The following is a 21,358-nucleotide window of genomic DNA, read 5'->3' on the forward strand; positions in this document are numbered from 1 at the left end:
GGTGTACATGCACAGATGTGCATGTACACTGGAATTCATTATTTACCATGTAATTGTATTACATGGTAAATACTGAATCGGTAATGGCCAGTGGCACTGTTTTCAGTGCCACCTACATATTGATTTACCGATTCTGTAAATTTACAGAATCGGTATTTTACTGAATCGGTAACTTTACCGATTCGGTAAATATACCGATTCTGTAAAGTTTAAGGCCCCTACATCTTTCAACCGCCAAGAAGACGCTGTCGGTTATCCTTTGTCCAGGCTCGCAGAAATTCCTATCTCGACTCGACTGCCTAGAACCTGCCCAATAGTAATCCGCTTCGACAGAGAATCGTCCAATTTTGGTCCATGTCGCTGCCGATGGAGCGCTTGAAATGCTTGTACTCGTAACTTGAGAAACCATCGCTTTCGGTGCCCGATCTGAAGGATACCACTACTTCACTGAATAGAATGTTAATTGGATGTCTCTGATACAAACATAAGGATTACCACTATATTAATATAAACATTAATGGTGAAACACGAAGAGGAGACATTAATATAAGGAAGAACTAATCCATTTTTTGAAGCTGTTATTGATTATGAATTTGTGCATAAACGGGTGACAAAGTTTTTAATTGATGCGGAGTGAAATAGCTATGTCAAGATAGTGCAATTGCACCCTATAAAGTTAACCTGTCAACATATCTTTGACTGGTCAGGAAAGGCAACATCTGCGAATCTTTAAAAAATATTTGTGGCTCCTGAAGAAGGCGTTTTGTTTGACGCCGAAACGCGCTAGAGACTCATTAATGCCACTAGTTGATTTTGATTTTAGATTCATTGTCTTATTCAAAACTGCTTTTTGAAATTTTATATGACTAATTATGTACTATTGATTTTGATTACATTTGTATGATATGAATTGTCTTTTTTTATATGTGTAGATTAAAAATAATGTAATTTTTAATGAATTTTGTGCCTTATTTGTTCTCCCTTATTGCGATCCCACTTTTCCTTTGTTATTATTGAATGCCTAGGGTTATACACATAATAAGGCCCCTACATCTCCATTTGTAAATACCGGTCAGTAACGGCCGAAATCGGCCAATACCGACCGGTATTTGCCGACCTACATCTGGCCTCTAATCCTTTATTCTATGTGAAAACGAAAACACAAGCAGAACCTTCTATGTGAGTCTAGGTTTAATGGTTCTGCTCAGTACAAATTTCAAGAAAGCATGCATAGGTGAGCTTCATATTAAGTGGAAACATGGTTAAATGTTCAGTGGCCCATTAAGTTCAGAGCAGCACCTTCAGAATAGGTGAGAGGAGATAATTAGAAAGCTGACAGGTTGTCAGCATCTCATCCAAAATGCTCGATACATCAAACAGCAGGCTGGTGTTGATGGCACCAAGAGGATTGTGGCAATCTCTTTAGCACAAGTTCACAGAAAATGACTGTGACACTTTTTGTTGCACAGCTGCCCCCTCGTAGACATTGGTACTCGTGTCCACTCTGCATTATATCCCAGGGGTTGTATTATTTTTCAACTTTGGTGGGTCTTCCCTAGTTGGAAAAATAAAAATCTTCTTCTGCTGTAAGAGAAATAAAGCATAGATTTTATTTTCTACCCCAAATATCAAATTTCACATCCACTTTGTTCCTAACCATAGTTTAGCGTCCATAGCCTTGACCATAAAAGACCACCCCCTGTGTCAATCAAAGCTCCTGGTGTGGGTGGTCTCTGACAGCAGGTCCTCTTTACTATATACAGTACTTTCTTGCATGTACTTGGTCACCACTGATAAGTTTTGGTACCGACATCTCTTTGCAGTGGAGGGAGTTGGCCACTTTGGAAAGACCCCAAATCTTATCTTTGCTAATTAATAGTAATATTGTATCTATTCTAGGAATGAGGCGATGGACACAGAGAACACACCACCCAGCCAGGACCACCATGGATTCTTGACCCATCGGGAGCGTCAGAGGGCTGAGCTGGAGAAACAGAGAGGAGAGGGTGATGGACGAGGCTCGGAAAAGATTGAACGGAGGGCAGAGCGGATGGAAAGCAAAAAGGAGGTTCCACCCCTCAAATCAAATGGGTTGCCTAACCCACAGGAGATGCCATCAGAACCAGGGAGTCCATACCCCGATGCCCCCCGAGGCTCAACCTCTGTGGACCGAACCCTTCAGCCCAATGGTTGGCAGTTTCAGTCACCCAGCAGACCAGGCAGTACCGCCTACCCACCAGTGGAGGGTGATAATTTGGCCCACCGCCGCTTCGTTCCACGCACTAACCCCGACAAGGTGGCACAACGCCAGAGTTCCATGACACAGTTGCAGCAGTGGGTGAACCTGCGCCGGGGAGCTCCTCCTCCTGAGGAACTGCAGAGGTAAGCTAAGAGCATCCGATATAGAATGCGGAGCTAGTCATTAAATAGTGAGCATAAGCAAGCAAAGCCACCCGCCCTGACACCATATCTAACATATCCATGTGACATATCAGTGAGAGTTAGCCTGAGCGTTGTAATTGTAAGGTGTATGCCTTAGAGGAGCAAGTTGAACTCTATCTCTGCAAAGAACATGCCTAGGAGATGCATGCTAAGCAGCCATTTTGTTAGTTACTTTGTGTATGGAGCAAAACTGGTAAATAGTAGAGTAAAAAATGTGTGTGATATGCCTAGAAGGGGCCAGGGAGACCACAGGGTACGATCACTATACATGTAAATATTGGGCATAAGAAAATATGTCAGCCTAGACTTGAGATCCTTAAAGTTTTTACAGTGCTCATTTTGTGTGGTTGTGGTTTGGTTGTTCATGGACTGTGTATTTTTGAAGTAGTGCATAGAGCTGGTTTAATGCCTCTTTCTGTTTTTCAGCCCCAGCAGGTTCTTCCCTGTGCCTCATGGAGCACGAGATTACTACGACCCCTACTCGCCACAGTATGCTGAGGATTACCCATTCTTCCCTCCTGGAATACGCCCAGATAGCATCTGTTCCATGCCTGCCTTCGAGCGGGCCAACCACCAATGGCCGGTGGAAGAGAAGAGGCCAGCCTTCCGCAATGGTGGCCCCTTTCACCCCCGGGACTGGAAGGAGCCCCACAGCTATGGTCGGCAGCCAGATGGGTCTGTATGGATACCGGGGAATGGACGGCAGCCCATGTACTATGATGAAATTGACGGTGCCTCGGACTCTCTTCGGAGGCTATCCTTCCAGCCTCGCTCTCGCTCTGTGCCACGGTCTCCCAGTCAAAATACGTACAATCGACCTCGGCTTTACTCACCTGTCCGGTCGCCAAGTGCCCGCTTTGACCGCCTACCACCCCGCAGTGAAGCCATCTACGCAGACCCAGCGGCATACATGATGAGGCGCTCGGTCAGCTCTCCAAAGGTAAAAAGATTTTCTTTTTATATCGAAGCCTACCAGACTATTAGAATTAGGAAAGCACAAATCAAACAATTGGTGGAAACAACTATTTTAATACAATCAAAACAAATCAATACCTTAGGGGATGCCTTTTCTCCATGTTATCATTTCTGTGTTTTATAGGTTTATCAGTCAAACTGTATGTGCAAATGTAATATTCATTCCAATTGAAAACGTGTTGTTTGTAATGGCAATGCACTACCAGACAATACTTATGGCGCTCCACTCCACTCTTTGCCATGTCACTCTATGCCTTTCCTCGACACTCCACTCCACTCCACTCTACTCTACTGTACGTCACTGTACAACACTCCACTCCACTCCACAATATCCTGACATTCCACTCTGTAGCACTCAACTCAATTTTACGATACTACCATTCACTCTACGACACTCCACTATCACACTCCACAACAGTTTATGCCACTCTATGCCACTTCAATCTATGCCTCTCCACTCTATGCCTCTCGACTACTCTACGCCCCTCTCCTCTATTCAGCTCTACTCTACAACACTGTGCTCCACTATGCCACTCCACTCTAGGACACTCTGTCACTTCATTCTAGGCTACTCTACTCCACTTCACACCACTATCCAGTCTACGACCATCTAAGCCACTCTAGGCAACTCCACTCTAGGATACTAAACATCACTTTACTCCATGTTATGCCACTCCTGGACAATTTACTGCACTCTATGCTCCTCTACACCAAACTATGCCCCGCTGTTCAATTCTATTCCACTTCACTGTACAACTCTACTCCTCTCTACACCACTCAATGACATTCTACTCTACAACACTCCACTCTACGACTCTACGCCCTCCCCTCTATGCCACTCCACGCCACTATGTCACTTCACTCAAAGCCTTTCTGTCACTACACTCTATGAATCTACTCTTCAAGACTCAATGCATTATACCCCCTACTCCTCCACTATACGCCCTTCCACTGCACTCTACTCTACTCAACACCCCTCCACTCTAATACCCTTTACTCCACTCTATGCCACTCTGCAACACTACGCAATTCCCTCTACTCCACTCCAAAACAATCCACTCTGTTCCTCCATTCTGCTCTGACACTCTACTCTCCGCAGTTCCACTCTGTGCCACTCTAAGCCACTTTACTCTAGTCTACTCCTCTCTACGCCACGTCATTCTATGCCACACCATTCTGCACCACTCCAATGTATTACTCTACTCTGCTTTACGCCACCCACCGACACTCCACTCTAAGACGCTCTATGGCAATCTATGCCCTTCCATTCTGCGCCACTCCATGCCACTTTACTCCACTCTGTGCCACCCCATACTACACCACTGCACTCTGACACCCCACGCTACACTAGTCTGACACTTCACTCTACGCCCCCCTACACTGACACTCTACTCTCCTCTACTTGACTGCACTCTACCCTTCTCTACACCACTCTGTGCTACTCTACTCCAGCCAGTGCAACTCCACAACACGTTACTCTTTGCCACTCCTCTCTAAGACACTCCTCTCCACGCCACTCTCCTCTACACCACTAACTTTTAGTCATGCTGAACGCAGCCACGCTTGTGTACAACATGGCTAAAACACATTGGCAAAGCCAATAGCTCTTGCCTAGGCGAGACCTATTGGCTTTGCCAATTCTTGTTTCAGGTACCAAGTGTTCATTCTTTCGCCCTTCCCTCCTACACTCACAGGGCTCCTGTTCACTGGTAAACACTGTTGGCAGCTGTTGAAATGAAAAGAAATTTGAGTTCAGTCCCTGCACCCTTTACTCGTTAGCCTGTATCCTTCCTCTGCCTGGAAGCAGGAAGACAAGGCGGCTGGAACAGAAGCGATGAGACAAATGTACTGGGTGTAGGAACACAGCATTTAGAGCGTCGGCGAATACTATTCTCCGAGCCTGCAGACACCATGAGTGGAGGCGAGCTGGCACCGTGGGTGGCTGGGAGGGAAGGTCTGCTCTTATGCAGGTTTCTATAAGAGCACTCTATTTACATATGATTCGGAGCTAGCCCTACAGTGGCATCTCTGCTGAATTGATGAACAAATGCTTCTTGATGTGTTGTCATTGGTCTGTGAAAGTTGCGTGGACTATTTCTAAACATAAGAAAATCATATCAAATTGTTCAGTACATGTTTCCATATTGATTTCTTTCCCTATACATTCTGGAAAGTTTATAGACTGATGTTTAGTGGACTTTCAGAAACTGTCTGCCGGTCACGAATAGTCCCTTTTCCCACAGCCCATTCCCCTTCCCTAAGACATTTAAACATACCCAGAGCAGCGCCAGTCCCTTTAAAGGGCTGCAGAAGTGCAGCTCCAATAGCTTACATGGGGTCTGCCGCGCTAATGCAATGGGACGTCCTTTGCTTCAAATTAATCTGGGATTTCAGTAAAACCTCCTTATTTGTGAACAAAATCACTGTCCTTAAACAACCCAGCTGGTCTCCCCGCTGACTGTAGGCCATCCTCTTAAGGGATGGCTGTGGGCTGAATTCAAATTCCCCATGGACTAATCTTTCAGACATTTTCATACTGTTCTCACTAATTGAGCTTGTAGCCACCAGATGTGTCACGCCCCCCTCGCCTGAGATGACCTCAGTCAGGCTGACCTGAAAACGCAAGAGGTAAGGGTGGGTGTGTGTCTGTGTGTCTCACCCGGGCTCAAGGCTGAGATCAGATACATGGACAGCGGTTTGCAATCCAGCACCGGTGTCTGAAGATCTGTGAATGTGGCTACAGGAGAAACAGAACAACCACTTACACGGAATTGCACTTAGACATGATAGTGTAACATTATTTACACTTCTTCTAAATGCCATGAAACACCTTACACAAGTGCGAAGACAGTGTGAAAGAAGATGGGTAAAGCCAGAATGAAACCCAGCACTTTATCGCATCTAGGCACTATTTGAGTGTATGTAAATACCTGTCTACATGCCTGTGTGATTAAAGGTACATGTATCTCACGTCATGTCTAAATGTGATCTGACTCTGCCCATGCTACAGAGCTCACTGGCATGCCACGGTTCAGAGCGCCATGTTGTTTCTTGTGCATGGTTGCAACCAATAATGAAATGCTAGCAGGGAAGTGCTCACTAGGCAGGGGGCTCCTCAAATCTGCTTTCGTGTCCATATTTCTGCGGCACAGTGTGGCCCCCTTCAGCCCTGCATATCTAGGTGATGGGACGTCAGACCTCAGGTGCTCACTCTCCCCTAACCCAAACCATAAGCTCAAGGTCGTAGGGCTATTTAGTGCGGTTAGAAGGGCTGTTCTTTCTGGTCAGTGTGTGGGCCGATGCTATGGCAGGGTGTGGGCCTGTTTTATGATCTGTTGGGCCGGTTTCTACTGTTGACTTGTTTATTACCAAAAACATTGCCTGAGGCAAGCACAGATGCATGCAAGTTTCCAATACACACATCAAAAAAACACCTAAAAACTGCGTGTTTACAGTTTCAAAACTCCCCCAATTTGCAGAATGTGGGGCACTTTCTATTTAGCTATCTGATCCGCTATGGGGGCAAATTTTATTTTGGTGCCTAAGACTATTTTCTGTCCCGTTCCAACCACGAATGAGACCGTAACAAAATTAATTTGGCTCAACATACTGAAATGGCTCTTATGCACCACATATATATATATATATATATATATATATATATATATATATATATATATATATATATATATATATATTCGGTATGTAGTCGTCCAGACTCAGCCGAGCAGAAGGAAGAAGCGAGACCCAGTTGTCTGGTGTAGTTTATTTTATTGCCCAACACCAGTCAGCCATGACGCGTTTCAGCTACCAAAAGCCTTGATCACATGACACCGCCATGGGGGCTGGCCACCCATTTTTTAAGTGCAAGAGTGCCTGTTGCGTAATAGATATAGTAAAAATACTACAAGAGTCATTGCATCAATGCATATAGCTTAATACGTAAATGATGGAACATGCTTAATTTGTTGTTCCTAAAAACTGTATAATACATTAGTAACACCTCATTACGCTAAAATCAGAATAAATATATTGCACATGTGAGGATAAAATCGATATCAGTAATGTAGAATAAACACAATAAAACATAAATAGTTTAAAATGTTTTAAAACGTATAAATATTGCTAATCTGTACTGATATCTTGATGAATACCTGATAGTCCCGGTAAAGAGTAATGCCTAATCAAGCCCACTGTATGCTATAGTTGGCAACAGGGGTGTTTGTGCAAAACATGCAATGTAAATAGTACATTTCATAAATACAAGCCTTGATAGTAATCATGCGCAAGTGGGCTAATCCTACTTCTTGTGCAAAGTATACAATCTTGATGTGGCAATTTGCTAAATGTGCAAAATACGCAATAGTAAAATCAATGTGCTACCTATAAAAGAAAAAATGTGTGCATGAATATAAGTGAAATAGATAAAAATATCTCATGTTTCAAAAGGTTAAATATATAGTTAGTGTGGAGCACCAGGGTAGTTCTATGAATATTTCAAATACAGCTTCAATCCATAGGCAAAGTACATAAATGATGACAGATCTTATGGTTTACAAGTAGCTGTAACAATCCTCACTAGTATTGAGCTCGTTTGGCATCTTGGTATCTAGCATGATGATATAACTGGTTTCTAGTTTACATAGTAGGGATTCTCTGTCGCCACCTCTCCTCTGGGGGGGCCCACAGTCTATTACAAAGTAAACTAGTCCAGTAGGATTTTTACCATGTATTTTTTCAAAATGCCTGGCTACAGGGTATGTAGGGTGTGCATTGCTAATTGCTCTTAAATGTTGCAATATCCTTTTATGCACTTGTGGTCTCGTGCTCCCTACATACCCCAGGCCGCAAGGACATTCTAACACGTACACCGCGTATTCTGACCTGCAATTTAATTTCTCTCTTATTTTCATGGGTTTGGGGGCAAGCGGTGTCATGTACTCAGTTCTGCTAAAACCATTCTTGCAGGCTTTACAGGATGCACATCTCAAAAAGCCCCTACTTCCACATAGCCACGAGCCCGTGACTATTTCAGGGCTGCTTGAGACCAAACTATCCTTCATTGACCTGGCTTTCCTGTATGTTATACTTTGTGATTTAGTGACCATCTTGCCCACTATGCGGTCACTGGTAATTAAGGACCAGTTATCTTTGACTATCTTGCGGATTGATTTATGTTGATTGCTGTAGCCAATTATTAGACGTGTTTCATTGGCAGTTGTAGTTTTAGAAATTCTAACACAATCATCCGCAGGGCTCAGGAGCTGCTTTCTTTCCTGCCTATTGGCTCTACTGATGGCCTCATCTATAGTAGCCCTGTTGTAACCTCTGGCTAGGAATTTGATCTTACTCTCATTTATATATATAGAACAGGAGCCTCTGTAGCACGTCTCTGGCCGACGTGGAAACTATGCATCACACCCTTCTTCACGAGAAAGAAAGCAGAGGCCACAAAGGGGAACACCGTTGAAGCTGTTTATTTAAAGGGTATGGCGGATGCATTTCGGCATGTTTGTGCCTTTCTCAGCGCCCAAGCAGTTCGAATCCTGTCCTTTGCGCATTTGCGTGTCCTGCGACTTATTTGGAGATCCAAACAAGCTCCGCACCCAACGACGATGTCGGCACACCTGTTGCTAGTCCTGTGGTCTTCCATGGACTGCAAGACCCAGAATGCAGAATGAAGCTCCCAGGTAAGTTGTGGGTGGGGGAAATTTTGCCAAGTGGTAGCGCTTGATGCAGGACCCTGCGCAAAGTTCAAAACAATTTTCCTGCTTGAAATACAAGTAAATGCAGCCTCCTCGGGTCCCCAACTGCTCCAACCTTGGATGCTCGGGAATCCGTTTCAGTGGCGGCAGAAAGACAATGCTCTCCGCCCAGCATGAGGTGGGATGCCTCAATACCACCTGCTTTTCCTCCCAGCATCCAGGCGAGCCCAGGCTATCCGATCCTTCGGTGAACATGAAGGATCGGATTGTTTGGAACTTTGCGCAGGGTCCTGCATCAAGCGCTACCACTTGGCAAAATTTCCCCCACCCACAACTTACCTGGGAGCTTCATACTGCATTCTGGGTCTTGGAGTCAATGGAAGATCACAGGACTAGCAACAGGTGTGCCGACATCGTCGTTGGGGGCGGAGCTTGTTTGGATCTCCAAATAAGTCGCAGGACACGCAAATGCGCAAAATACAGGATTCGAACTGCTTGGGCGCTGAGGAAGGCACAAACATGCCGAAATGCATCCGCCATATCCTGTAAATAGTCTTCAACGAAAACAAGGGAAACCCTACTCACAAAGGAACCAGGGCCAACAATTATATCAAAAAACAATGGTTCCAGTGGTATAATCAAAGTGATATGAATTAAATATATTTAGCTTTATAGCGATAAACATTAACACTGAGGATTGAAAAATATGGCAAAAAGAAATGTACGAACAATTATGTATATTGCTATCATGTTTTTACTTCATTGTATAGACTGTTGAAATATGTCATACAGTTCAGGGCATACATAAACATAAACATAAACAGTACATAAAAGTGCACAGTGTCCCAAGTGTATCAGTGAAACCAAAATAACAATACACAAAACATAAGTACTATAAAGGAACGTATACGGAACGAGAGAGCTGTGAGACGCAATCGGGCTCCACAGAAGCGAGTCATCTTCCTCGACAAAAAATATACGGCAATTAATTGGACCCACGAACCGGATGCTAATTTGGCTATCCGCGATAATTTCACTTGACCTCAGGTATTATCTTGAGACAACATTAACAGTGCCATCGGTTGCACATTGCTCATCGCAATTCTTTGACCACTACATGTGTACCCGGCTGGGTCACTTGTAAGTGAGTTTTTCATTTTTCACCATGCATGGGTGAATACGTGATAACATTCAGATGTCCTTCATTGTCCTGTCCTGTCGAGACCCACACCCTAAAGGGTCGAAACGCTGTTGACGCAACAAGGAATTGAACCTTTAAATAAAGTGTCTACGATTGCGTAGAATCACTTTAACAATCAATTATTCTTTCTTTGTCTTTTTCCTTTTTATATATCCATTTAGAAACCACTGTGCCTTTATAGTACTTATGTTTTGTGTATTGTTATTTTGGTTTCACTGATACACTTGGGACACTGTGCACTTTTATGTACTGTTTATGTTTATGTTTATGTATGCACTGAACTGTATGACATATTTCAACCGAGTCTATACAATGAAGTAAAATACATGTTAGAAATATACATAATTGTTCGTACATTTCTTTTTGCCATCTTTTTCAATCCTCAGGGTTAATGTTTATTGCTATTAAGCTAAATATATTTAATTCATATCACTTTGATTATACCACTGGAACCATTGTTTTTTTGATATAATATCCTGTAAATAAACAGCTTCGTCGGTGTTCCCCTTTGTGGCCTCTGCTTTCTTTCTCGTGAAGAAGGGTGTGTTGCATAGTTTCCACGTCGGCCAGAGACGTGTTACAGAGGCTCCTGTTCAATTAAGAGGCCCGAACTTTGCTGGCTTTCTGCCTAGGGCAGTTTCTTGTTCACCGAAGGATCGGATAGCCTGGGCTCACCCGGATGCTGGGAGGAAAAGCAGGTGGTATTGAGGCATCCCACCTCATGCTGGGCGGAGAGCATTGTCTTTCTGCCCCCACTGAAACGGATTCCCGAGCATCCAAGGTTGGAGCAGTTGGGGACCCGAGGAGGCTGCATTTACTTGTATTTCAAGCAGGAAAATTGTTTTGAACTTTGCGCAGGGTCCTGCATCAAGCGCACCACTTGGCAAAATTTCCCCCACCCACAACATACCTGGGAGCTTCATACTGCATTCTGGGTCCTGCAGTCCATGGAAGATCGCACGACTAGCAACAGGTGTGCCGACATCGTCGTTGGGGGTGGAGCTTGTTTGGATCTCCAAATAAATCGCAGGACACGCAAATGCGCAAAGGACAGGATTCGAACTGCTTGGGCGCTGAGGAAGGCGCAAACATGCCGAAATGCATCCGCTTTGTGGCCTCTGCTTTCTTTCTCGTGAAGAAGGGTGTGTTGCATATATATATATATATATATATATATATATATATATATATATATAATATGTATAACAAAAGGCTTTCACTAAAACATAGCAAAAACTAGACATTGAAATCAATCGCACCAAAAAGTTGCAACTTCATTATTATTGAAGAAAAAAACATCCTCTTTGACCTTTGAAGGCAAGTAACACTACGAAATCAGATTTTAACAACACTAATTTGGAACCCAAACACAAAAAGGAGCAACGCCAACATCCAGTGATGTGCAGAACTGAACTGCAAGGAGATTGTGCAGGGTAATGCAAATGCTTGAATGGCAACAAATCATGCAAACCGCAAATGAGCATGCAAATACACAATGGTCTGTTATGTAAAATATCTTGAAGTGTCATTCATACTAATCACAGAAATTGACTTATGATGAGAGATTGGCCAATAGACTTGTGGTATGTGTGTACATATGTATGTGTGTGTGTGTGTTTGTGTATATGTATATATATATATATATATATATATATATATATATATATATATATATATATATATATATATATATATATATATATATATATATATTCATGAAGACATATTTTTTTATACCTAACACTTAAATCGAGTGTTAAGCAGGTTTAAGCACCCTGCTATTTTTTTCTATGGTTAAGAAATCTAAGGCACAGGAAATGGAATATAAAAGGATTTACCCACGAGCAGACATTCTTTCTGTCAAGACAAGCTGAGATGGGATTCGAACTCATGCCCTACCTACCCTCTTGTTCCAAAGTCAGCAGTTTAACTACTAGTCCTGGGTGTATCTTTTGCCAGTCCTTCTTTGAAGGCTTTGGGTGTGAGGGGTTAACTATGTGTTGTTTTTACCTTCAGAATGGGATTGCAGAGCTGGCAAGTACGGGCATGGCCTGTCCTTACGGACTGTCCGACTCATCCTTCCACTGTTGGGTAAAGGCCTGTGGGAGGGCCATGTCTCACCTGTGGACGGGACGGCTCTGTGCCAGTTCTCAGAGACTTTGAATTCGGGCCACCTTAATTATATATGTCTTTTGTTTCCACAGTATGATTATATGGCAGACCGGCGGCCGGCAGCAGCAGGCATGTACCCCTACAACTATCCAGGATCGCCCAACATTCACGACAAAATGGTAAGTCCAGCCAGTGAATAACCTCTTCCAAGCAAGCTCCAAACAATTTGTGCGATGCCTTCTATATACATTTTATTTACATTTTACTTCATGGGTCGTAGATACGTTTCTGACATGGCAAGGGACATGAATAACAATATGTTTTATACCCGAGAGGCTGATTTCCAATCAGGCAACTGTAGTCCATAGGAAATGCTACTTATATGAGTGGCAGGCTGCCCTTCATTGTTAACTCAAGCGTTGTTTGTGAGTACTGTTCTTTGTTTCTGGAAGAATTGCCCACGTTTAGGGAGTAGCATGGTCACCTACTAACCTTTTCTTGCTTACCTCTGTTCATAAAGGGGGATTTTGGGTGCCTTAATATGCTGTTTGGCAACTCACTTTAATGCTTTTCATTGACCTTAGTCTTTTCAGAAATCCATATAATAAATATAAATCAATAGTAATTAATTAATTGTCAGCAAAAATGAAGTTTATATCCGGTACCATAGAAGACCAGCATTGTCAAAGTGCATCTGGTCTTGGCAAGCCTGTGTTTTTTTCACCTTATTTTTTTTTTGTAATTGTAAGCATGTGAAATGGAAACGAAAAGTAAAAAAAAAAAAAATACTTGAAAATGCTGTATTCATACGTTTGCAAACAAAGTTTGGGAAAAGTTGCTGGGCCCTCGCAAAATAAAGAGGAACTAAAAAAAAGATAAGGAAGGAGAAATTTACCCATCGGCTTGGTATTGTAGTGCACTACTTTTTAGGTGGCTGGGCCCTTTTGGTTAGGAAAATACCGCCATTTGCAGTGCAAGAGAGTCCGTGGCGAAGTGGACTGACCCATTTGCCCCTTGCTGTATGTTGTTGTGGGCAGAAGCAGATGGGAGTTTTAATTAATGGAACAGTGGGTGAAGAGGGCTATCGTCCAGACCTAATAAAAAGGAGCTACATTAATCATCATCCCTGGATGTAGACCGATGGTTCTCGTTGGCCAGCACAGTGACGCATTATCTGACACCATACCAGCGGAAAGTACAGAGAGACGCATGTGTTATCCAAAAAAGAAAGCGATGAGTGGAATTTTGTATTTGTAGAACGAAAATGTACCAGAAAGTTGCATCTTGGCATTTTTAAATGCAAGGGTGTTAGATTAGCTCACAAAGGAAAAGTGTTGGGAAGATGCAAAAGCCAAGTTTTGAGTTTCTTGTGATAAAGTTGATGGTTGTCCAGAGATTTGAAGGACTGGGGAAGAGTGTCCTTTTGCATTTTTGAAAAGTTTTCATTGCTTTTGGCCTAGCCTGTGACACAGAAACTGCACACATTGATTACAATAAAAATGAGGCACATATTGGGCTCACTGAATGGGTCTCACCTGTTAGTAGTAGAGTCTGTGTGTAATGAGGCAGCATTGACTCTTGTTCTCGTTAATGAGAGGAGCGTGACCAGCGTGTGAATGGGTGGAAATCTGCAAACCTAAGACTTGTGGACATCTGGACCTGTGGTAGCATCCGAGAATAGTTTCAGAGGCAACCTTCGCTAGGCAAAATACTGTGGCCTTCAGAATAGTCACCATGGCAAAAACTGAAGCAAATGCCAGCAGTGGTAATTATCTGGATGGACTATAGGAAATAGAGTATAGATAAATGCTGCTTTTGTCAGTGAGGCAAGCATTTAAAATGAGAAAATTAAATAAAACAAGAATTCAACAGAAGGCCTCCAAAGCTGGCCTTTCTTATGCAGCAGCGGAACACCCAAATTGTACATTTTCATTTGAACTGGAGCAGGAAAAATCCTTGCTAGGAATCCGTCAAGAGGAGTAAGTTAAAATAAGTTGGCTTTTAGGAGATGCAAGGTATCTCTCTGCTGTTTAGGTGCAAGAAATTGCACTTTAAGAGCCAAGGCGTGCTTTGGAAGGCAGATAAGAGATCAAAGAAACAAACCAAAAAAGGAGCACCATGGACAGTAAATAAGAAGGCTGAGAAGGTACATCATTTTTAGTTAGACCGTTTTGTGAAATCCTTGAGGGGGCACTTCTACCCACTGCGGCTTTTGTCTTGCTGCCCCAGTTCCCTCTGCTGTTGGCTGCTTAGCCCTTTTAGCCTGGTTGTTGGCGAGCATGATGCCCATTCTGCGGCATGTCACTACAGCAAAAGCGGCTCGTACTGGGGAAATGGGTGCAGGGGGAGAAGGAATGGGGGACAACGGAGATTTTTAAAAAGTGACAAAACAGGCGGGAGTAGTGAAACGGGGGGCAGCGAATACTAAAAAAAAGTATTCCCTTCTGCCCTCCAGCATCACGTCACGCTCTTCCACTCCTTTTCGCCACTGCAGGCAGGCATAGGCTCCCAGCCTGACCTGCGTCCAATCCTGAAGCTGCTCTCGTCCAATCCTCACATGAGAGCAGCTTCAGGATTGGCCTGAGCGCCCATAATGTGCGTCTGTGCCTGCTCTCTCCAGCCCTAGCAATGCAGCTGGAGTTGGAGAGGGGTTACTGCTGTTGTGTTCTTATTCCTTTAAATGCACGTGTACAGAATATGGAGTGTTGTGGTAGAAGTGTGGCATTTGTGGACTTTTAGGTCACTTTAGCAAGATGTGTCGTAGACGCACTAATGTAAAATATGTGTATGAAGATGAAAGTGAGAGTGTGGATGAATTAGAAACTGAAGAGGAATGTTGCATAAAAAGTGTTAGAGGGAACTACGTGATCAACATTTCAGAAGATCCGCTAAAAGGAAAACCAATTTGTGATATATCCCTGGGTGGGGTAATCATAAGTGTGTATGCGGACTCTGGTTCCCCATACACGATCATAAATGAGGAGGTTTGGCAAAAGAAGTTTGTAAATAAGATTGGTGAGCAATTATACCCATCAGATGTTTGCCCAATCAGTTTTACAGGTAACAGGATAGGCATGATTGGTTTTAGGTGGCTTACCTTTGTGTTTAAAGGCAGGTCCACAAGAGCGAAGTTGTATGTGGCAAAGGTTGGGCCATCTGTATTAGGATGGTTCGATCAGAAGAAATTACACATCATTTTAGATCCTAAATCTAAGGACAAAGTATTGATTTTGGATGACTGTAGTAGAATGGAAGAAACACTATCTGAAAGTTTTCCCAAAGTATTTAATAAGGAGTTGGGTGTTCTGAAGGGGTTTGAACATAAGATAATTTTAAAGGCTGATGCACAACCCAAGGTTCATAAAGTGAGGCCAATACCTATTCTTATAAGGGAGGAAGTGAAAAAGGAAATTCAGGGTCTGCTTGCCAAAGGCATTATAGAAGAAGTGGAAACATCAGAATGGATTTCTCCGATTGTGGTTGCCCGGAAACCCAACGGAAAAATCCGTCTATGCATCGATTTGCGCCACTTGAACAATAACATTGTGGTTGAAAAGTTTCCCCTTCCTAGAATAAACGAAATGGTATCTTCCCTTAAAGGTGCTACATGGTTTTCCACGGTGGATCTTTCTGCCGCCTACCACCAGGTGATGTTGGATCCGAACTCTAAGAACCTCACGGCGTTTATAACACCGTTTGGTTGTTATCAATTCAGGCGTATGCCTTTTGGGTTGGCCTCAGCCGCTGCTGTTTTTCAGCGGCTGATGCATAGACTTTTTGGAGATATGGAGAATGTCTCATTTTTTCAGGATGATATTCTTGTCGCAGCTAAAGACAAAGAAAGCCATGATTCCAAATTAAAACAAGTTTTGGGAACCTTGCAGTCAGCTGGTCTGACTGTAGAGTTATCCAAGTGCAAATTCAGCCAAAGAAGTGTTTCATATTTGGGGCATGTCATAAGCGAAGAAGGTGTTGAACCCAAGCCTACCTTAGTGGAGAATATTGTTAAGTTCTCTGCACCTGTTTCAAAAGATGAGGTGAGAGCGTTCCTCGGCATGGCTGAATACTGTGCCAAGTTTATAAAAAATTTCGCAGCAAAAGTTTACAATATGCGTGCACTATTGAAGAAGAACTCTAAGTTCATTTGGAGTGATTTGTGTGAGGAAGAGTTTAATTTAATCAAGAAGGAGTTACAAAAGGTAAATGCTCTTGCCAGTTTTGACCCTAATGTTGACTGTTTGCTAACAACTGACGCAAGTGACAAGGGTTTGGGCGCTGTGTTGTCACAGTACGATGGGCAAGGTAAAGAAAAGGTAATTTTATTTGCTTCGAGGGCCCTTTCCCCTGCTGAAAGTAGGTACCCTATCATCGAGAGGGAGGCCCTAGCGTGTGCATGGGCGCTGGAGCATTTCCGAGCATTCGTTTGGGGCAAACCTGTGACCATTCGTACAGACCATAAACCATTGATCCGCATTTTATCATGTGAAGGTATCTCAGGTGCGTCCGCAAGGTTAGCTAGATTATCTATGCGGATGAAGGAATATATCTATAAAATGGTTTACCTGCCGGGGAGGGACAACCGCATTGCTGATTGTTTGTCAAGACTTCCACCTCCTCTGGAGGAGTGTGAAGATGATCCCTGGAGCGAATACTGCGTGGCTTTAGTGCATGATTGTGGTGAGCCTGCCATAAGTAAAACGGAGTGGTTGACTGAACAGGAGAAAGATCCTGTTTTGAAAAATGTTTTAGAATATATTTGCAAGGGCTGGCCCAAGGTGAAGAGTGTTCCTGGTTTGGATGCCTTTTGGCAAATCCGTATGGAGTTGTCCTCTGAAAACGATATGTTGTTTAGAGGTGATAGAATCGTCCCACCTATGTCCTTAAGAAAGAAAATTCTGCAACTTTGCCATGAGGGGCACTTTGGGATTATGAGAACCAAGTCTATTGTCGAAGGAATGTTTTGGTGGCCTGGAGTTGACGGGGAGGTTGAGGAGTTTGTCAAAAAGTGTACAGTTTGCATGTCTGCTGACAAGACTCTTAGGACTTTTAAGCCCAAGATGAGTGATGGTTTAATTCCCAACTTTCCTTGGGACACCATCGCAGTGGATATTTTCGGACCTGGTGGGGACTCTAAAGAATATGGTTTGGTGGCAATTGACCTTTTTTCCAAGTGGCCTATTGTCAAAATTGTGGAAAGGATTGACACTCAGACGGTGCTTAAATTTTTAGATAAAACATTCATGGTGGAGGTTTTGCCGGCTTGTGTGCTATCTGACAATGGTGTCCAATTTACGTCTAGACTAGCTAAGGAGTATTTCGACAGATGTGGCGTCAAACAGAAGACCACTGCATTATATAACCCTAGTGGCAACGGCACTGTTGAAAGGTTTAACAGAGTGATCAAAGGTATCATTCAGGCCTCTGTGCATAGTGGACTTGATTGGAAGGTACAGGTACAGAAGGCGGTTTGGTCATATAGAGTTACTGTGCAGAACAGCACTGGCATGTCCCCGTTCACCATGATGAGGGGCAGAACAGCTGGATGTAAGTTTAATCTCGGATGGCTGTTTGATGGAAAAATTGCATGTTGGTCTCCTGTAGATGTCAAGGATAGATTACTGTCCAGTCACGAGAAGAGCAGAGAGTTCTATGACTCTCACCATAATACTAAAGATGTTTCTGTCAAGGTCGGAGATTGGGTAAGGGTTAAGAAACCTTTTAAGGTACCTAAGGGTATGAGCCATTTTGAACCACCTTGTAAAATTGCTGAGGTTTTAAGAAATTCTGTAAGACTGGATGATGGAAGAGTATGGAATCTTAAAAATATTGCCTTTAACCCTGATCAAAATTGTGTAGAGGTACTTCCAGATTCAAGTATCAACAATTTTGATTGGGTAGAAGATCATTTCGAGAATAGTCATATTCAGTCTCAACTTGGAAAGGATTTTGCGGCTGTTTCTGGTGAACCCAGGCAATCCTGCCCTCCTTTGTGTATTGAGGGGGGAGTGGGTGAAGGTTGTAGTCATGAGGTCCAAACAAACGTCAATGCCTCTGCTTCTACAAGTTTGGACGCAAGTGTTACACAGAATAAGACCAATGTGTTACTTGATAAAAGAACAAGAGTTGTGCCCAGATGGCTGAAAGACTACGCTTTTTAATATTGTATTTTCTGTTTATATTCATCTCTTATTTCCCTTACCATTCCTTCTTCTTTTGTTCTACCCTCCTCTGTTTTCCTTTAATGTATGGGGGGGGGGATGTGTTGTGTTCTTATTCCTTTAAATGCACGTGTACAGAATATGGAGTGTTGTGGTAATAAGTTCCATGTGGAACATTGAAGATACTGAGCTGGTTAGAGAAGGACGTCGCTTCCCTGGCTCTCACCTGTTATTACCTTACTTAAATAAATACCACCTTTCACCTCTACATTTGGTCTGCTGCCTTTCACTTCAACTGCTCATGTGTTTTTTGGCTGGCCTGAGACGGCCGGCCAAAAACCACATGTGCAGTGTAGGTAGTGCCCACCACTCCCTCCTCCAGCCTACTATAACCCTGGCCTTGGCACAAGCTAAATGAAACAATAATAAAACAGGTTTTTAACCCGTTTTATTATTGTTTTATTTTTAAATGTTTAAAAGTGCTGGCGAAGGGGGGTGACGCTCCTCCACCATAGCGGAGGAGTCGCCGCTGCACTACCACCGTCTCTCCCTACTCTCTGACTGCAGTCACTGCCGCACCATGCCCTCTGTTGCCTGCCACTGCTTTAGCTCTCAGCGCCTATAGGCTCTAGCACAGCCATGTCTCCCTTCCCCAACTTTGTCCAACTCTTATTCCTGCTTCTCCACCTTGCAACAGCACATTTTAATGACCAACGCTGCTGTGTACCCCGTGTGCCTGATGTGAGCAGGATACCGAAGTGCTGCAGAAGCATGGTATAAAGATAAAAGAAAGACCATTGTGACTGTTAAACTCTACCTTTAACCTGTCAAAGCAGTGGGCAAGAGAGCAGGACAACGAGATGCTCAATAATGCATACATGGAAGCCCACAGTAGTGCCAATTACCTAAAAGCCTGTAAGGACGCACAAGCATTTCGTGCAAATGTAATTGCTCTACTACGACAGGTGGTTTCACAGCTGTTACTTTGCAATACAATGGCCGCTATAGATTCTGAAACACAACATAACAAGAAGTCAAGTAAGTGCTCTATAAAGGTAGCACCCACCCAGTTAATTGCTACCCTTTGGCTACAGTGTGATCAACATCTGTGATACTGGCCGGTACCCAGCTTTGAGCACAGTCAACACTTTGAGTGTTTTGAGAGTGTTGAGTCTAAGTCTTGGTCAACCACACTTTTGAAATAGCAGTGTGAAACCATTGATTAAAAACTGACAACAAACTAGGTACACATGAACAAGAGTAACCCTACCCTTCCCTGTTCCACGGACAGGCGAGATTAAGTCCTTGTGAATTGGACATTATTTCTTTCCTTTCTTCCTGGTCATAAAACTGTGGTTGACCTGGTTTTGGAATGACTGTAGCTTGTTTCCTAGGGGTGCTCCAGTGTAGGGAAAGCACGCCTCTTTGCCCAGCCCGGCTTCTTTAACAATCGGCATTCTGGAAGGTTCCTTTGTTTGATGATGGCTGCTGGGGTTGTGAGATCAGTTGTGACACTGCACTGGATGTCCCTGTTAAAATATAACTTTTTCTTTTACCACATATGTCATATCTAATGGTTCTAAATAATCACCGTAAGAAAATGGGGTTCTTCTGTTATAGTACCCCACACACACTTTTTGCAAGGCTTTTGATGTAACTTTGGCTGTAAAATCCTGGGTCCATGCTGTTCAGGTTCCCAATACCAGTGTTCTTTCCTTAAAAGTGATCCCCAATTATCCATTCAGGCCCCCTGTAAGTCCCTAGTGAAAGGTACATGGGTACATAGGGCATTGGGACTGAAAAGGTTCCCCCGGGGGCCCTCATCAAGGCCGTGCAGACAGCCACAGCAGCATAAATGGCCTGGTGCAGACAAAACAATAACGTCTACATAGCACACTGCCTGTGTGCCATCCCAACTACCACTACCCACGATATAGGTAAGTTGCCCCGCTAGCAGTCCTTACCAGCCCTAAGAAAGGGTGCATTATATTAGAGGTGTGGGCATATCTGCAAGAGCAGATATGACCATACGGTATTGGGGTCTATTCCTTAATATTGTATGTACTAGGGAAGCCATAAAGAGTACGTGGGCTGGGAGCTTGACAACTCGAGTTCAACAGCACCACAATGTCTCCACTGAGCTCAGGAATGTTTGATACCAAACTACTCCTTCCAATAAACCCACCCTGATGCCAGGGTGGGTTTTATTGAACCCTGTACCTAGAGGCACCTCAGAGGTGCCCCCTGAAACCTACCAACCCTGGTCTGGTCCCTGACTGGCTAACAGCCCCCATCAGCCAGGCTAGCTTGTGTTTGCTTTGTTCGCCGTAAGTTGGCAGGGTATTGCCAGACGTGGCCCCCTTGCTCACTTTGTCACTGGATTCAAGCTAGTTTGGCTGATGAAGGGTGTTACCCAGAAACCGGTCCCAGGATGCTTGTTTCCGGTTCAGGAAAGACCTGGCTTGACAGTTCAGGCTGGACTGTTCTCATGAGGCACAGGGTCAAGACTGATTTGCATATAGCTGGGTCTGAACTGAGGTGGTGAAGTGAGCTAAAGAGTGATGATGGATTCAACCCAGATCTGTGACTGGGGGTGAGTGTCTGAAAAGTTTCAGCGCTCCGTACATCATCTCCTTGTGTTTGCTTTGGTATATAAAAAATATCAATATGCCTGTATTTCCAGCAGCCTTTCACCCCGCATGTTACAATGCGGTCGTTACCACGACCGCGTTGTAACAACGCATACCATTTCCCTGCAAGTTGTA

General features: G+C 43.6%; 1 protein-coding gene across 9 annotated transcripts in view; it reads left to right on the top strand.

The window, feature by feature from the left end:
• The window catches only part of PLEKHA6 (pleckstrin homology domain containing A6), a 778,700-nt gene that overhangs the window by 678,945 nt on the left and 78,397 nt on the right, over nt 1–21,358 (top strand). For all 9 annotated transcript variants that reach the window (XM_086923462.1, XM_086923463.1, XM_086923464.1 and 6 more), the window contains 3 exons: nt 1,900–2,382; nt 2,869–3,382; nt 12,528–12,614. In XM_086923462.1, coding sequence (XP_086779588.1) covers nt 1,900–2,382; nt 2,869–3,382; nt 12,528–12,614 — 1,084 coding nt within the window. The remainder of the gene's footprint in view (nt 1–1,899; nt 2,383–2,868; nt 3,383–12,527; nt 12,615–21,358) is intronic.

This window comes from Lissotriton vulgaris, chromosome 5, assembly GCF_964263255.1.
Source record: "Lissotriton vulgaris chromosome 5, aLisVul1.2, whole genome shotgun sequence".
Lineage (NCBI taxonomy): Eukaryota > Metazoa > Chordata > Amphibia > Caudata > Salamandridae > Lissotriton > Lissotriton vulgaris.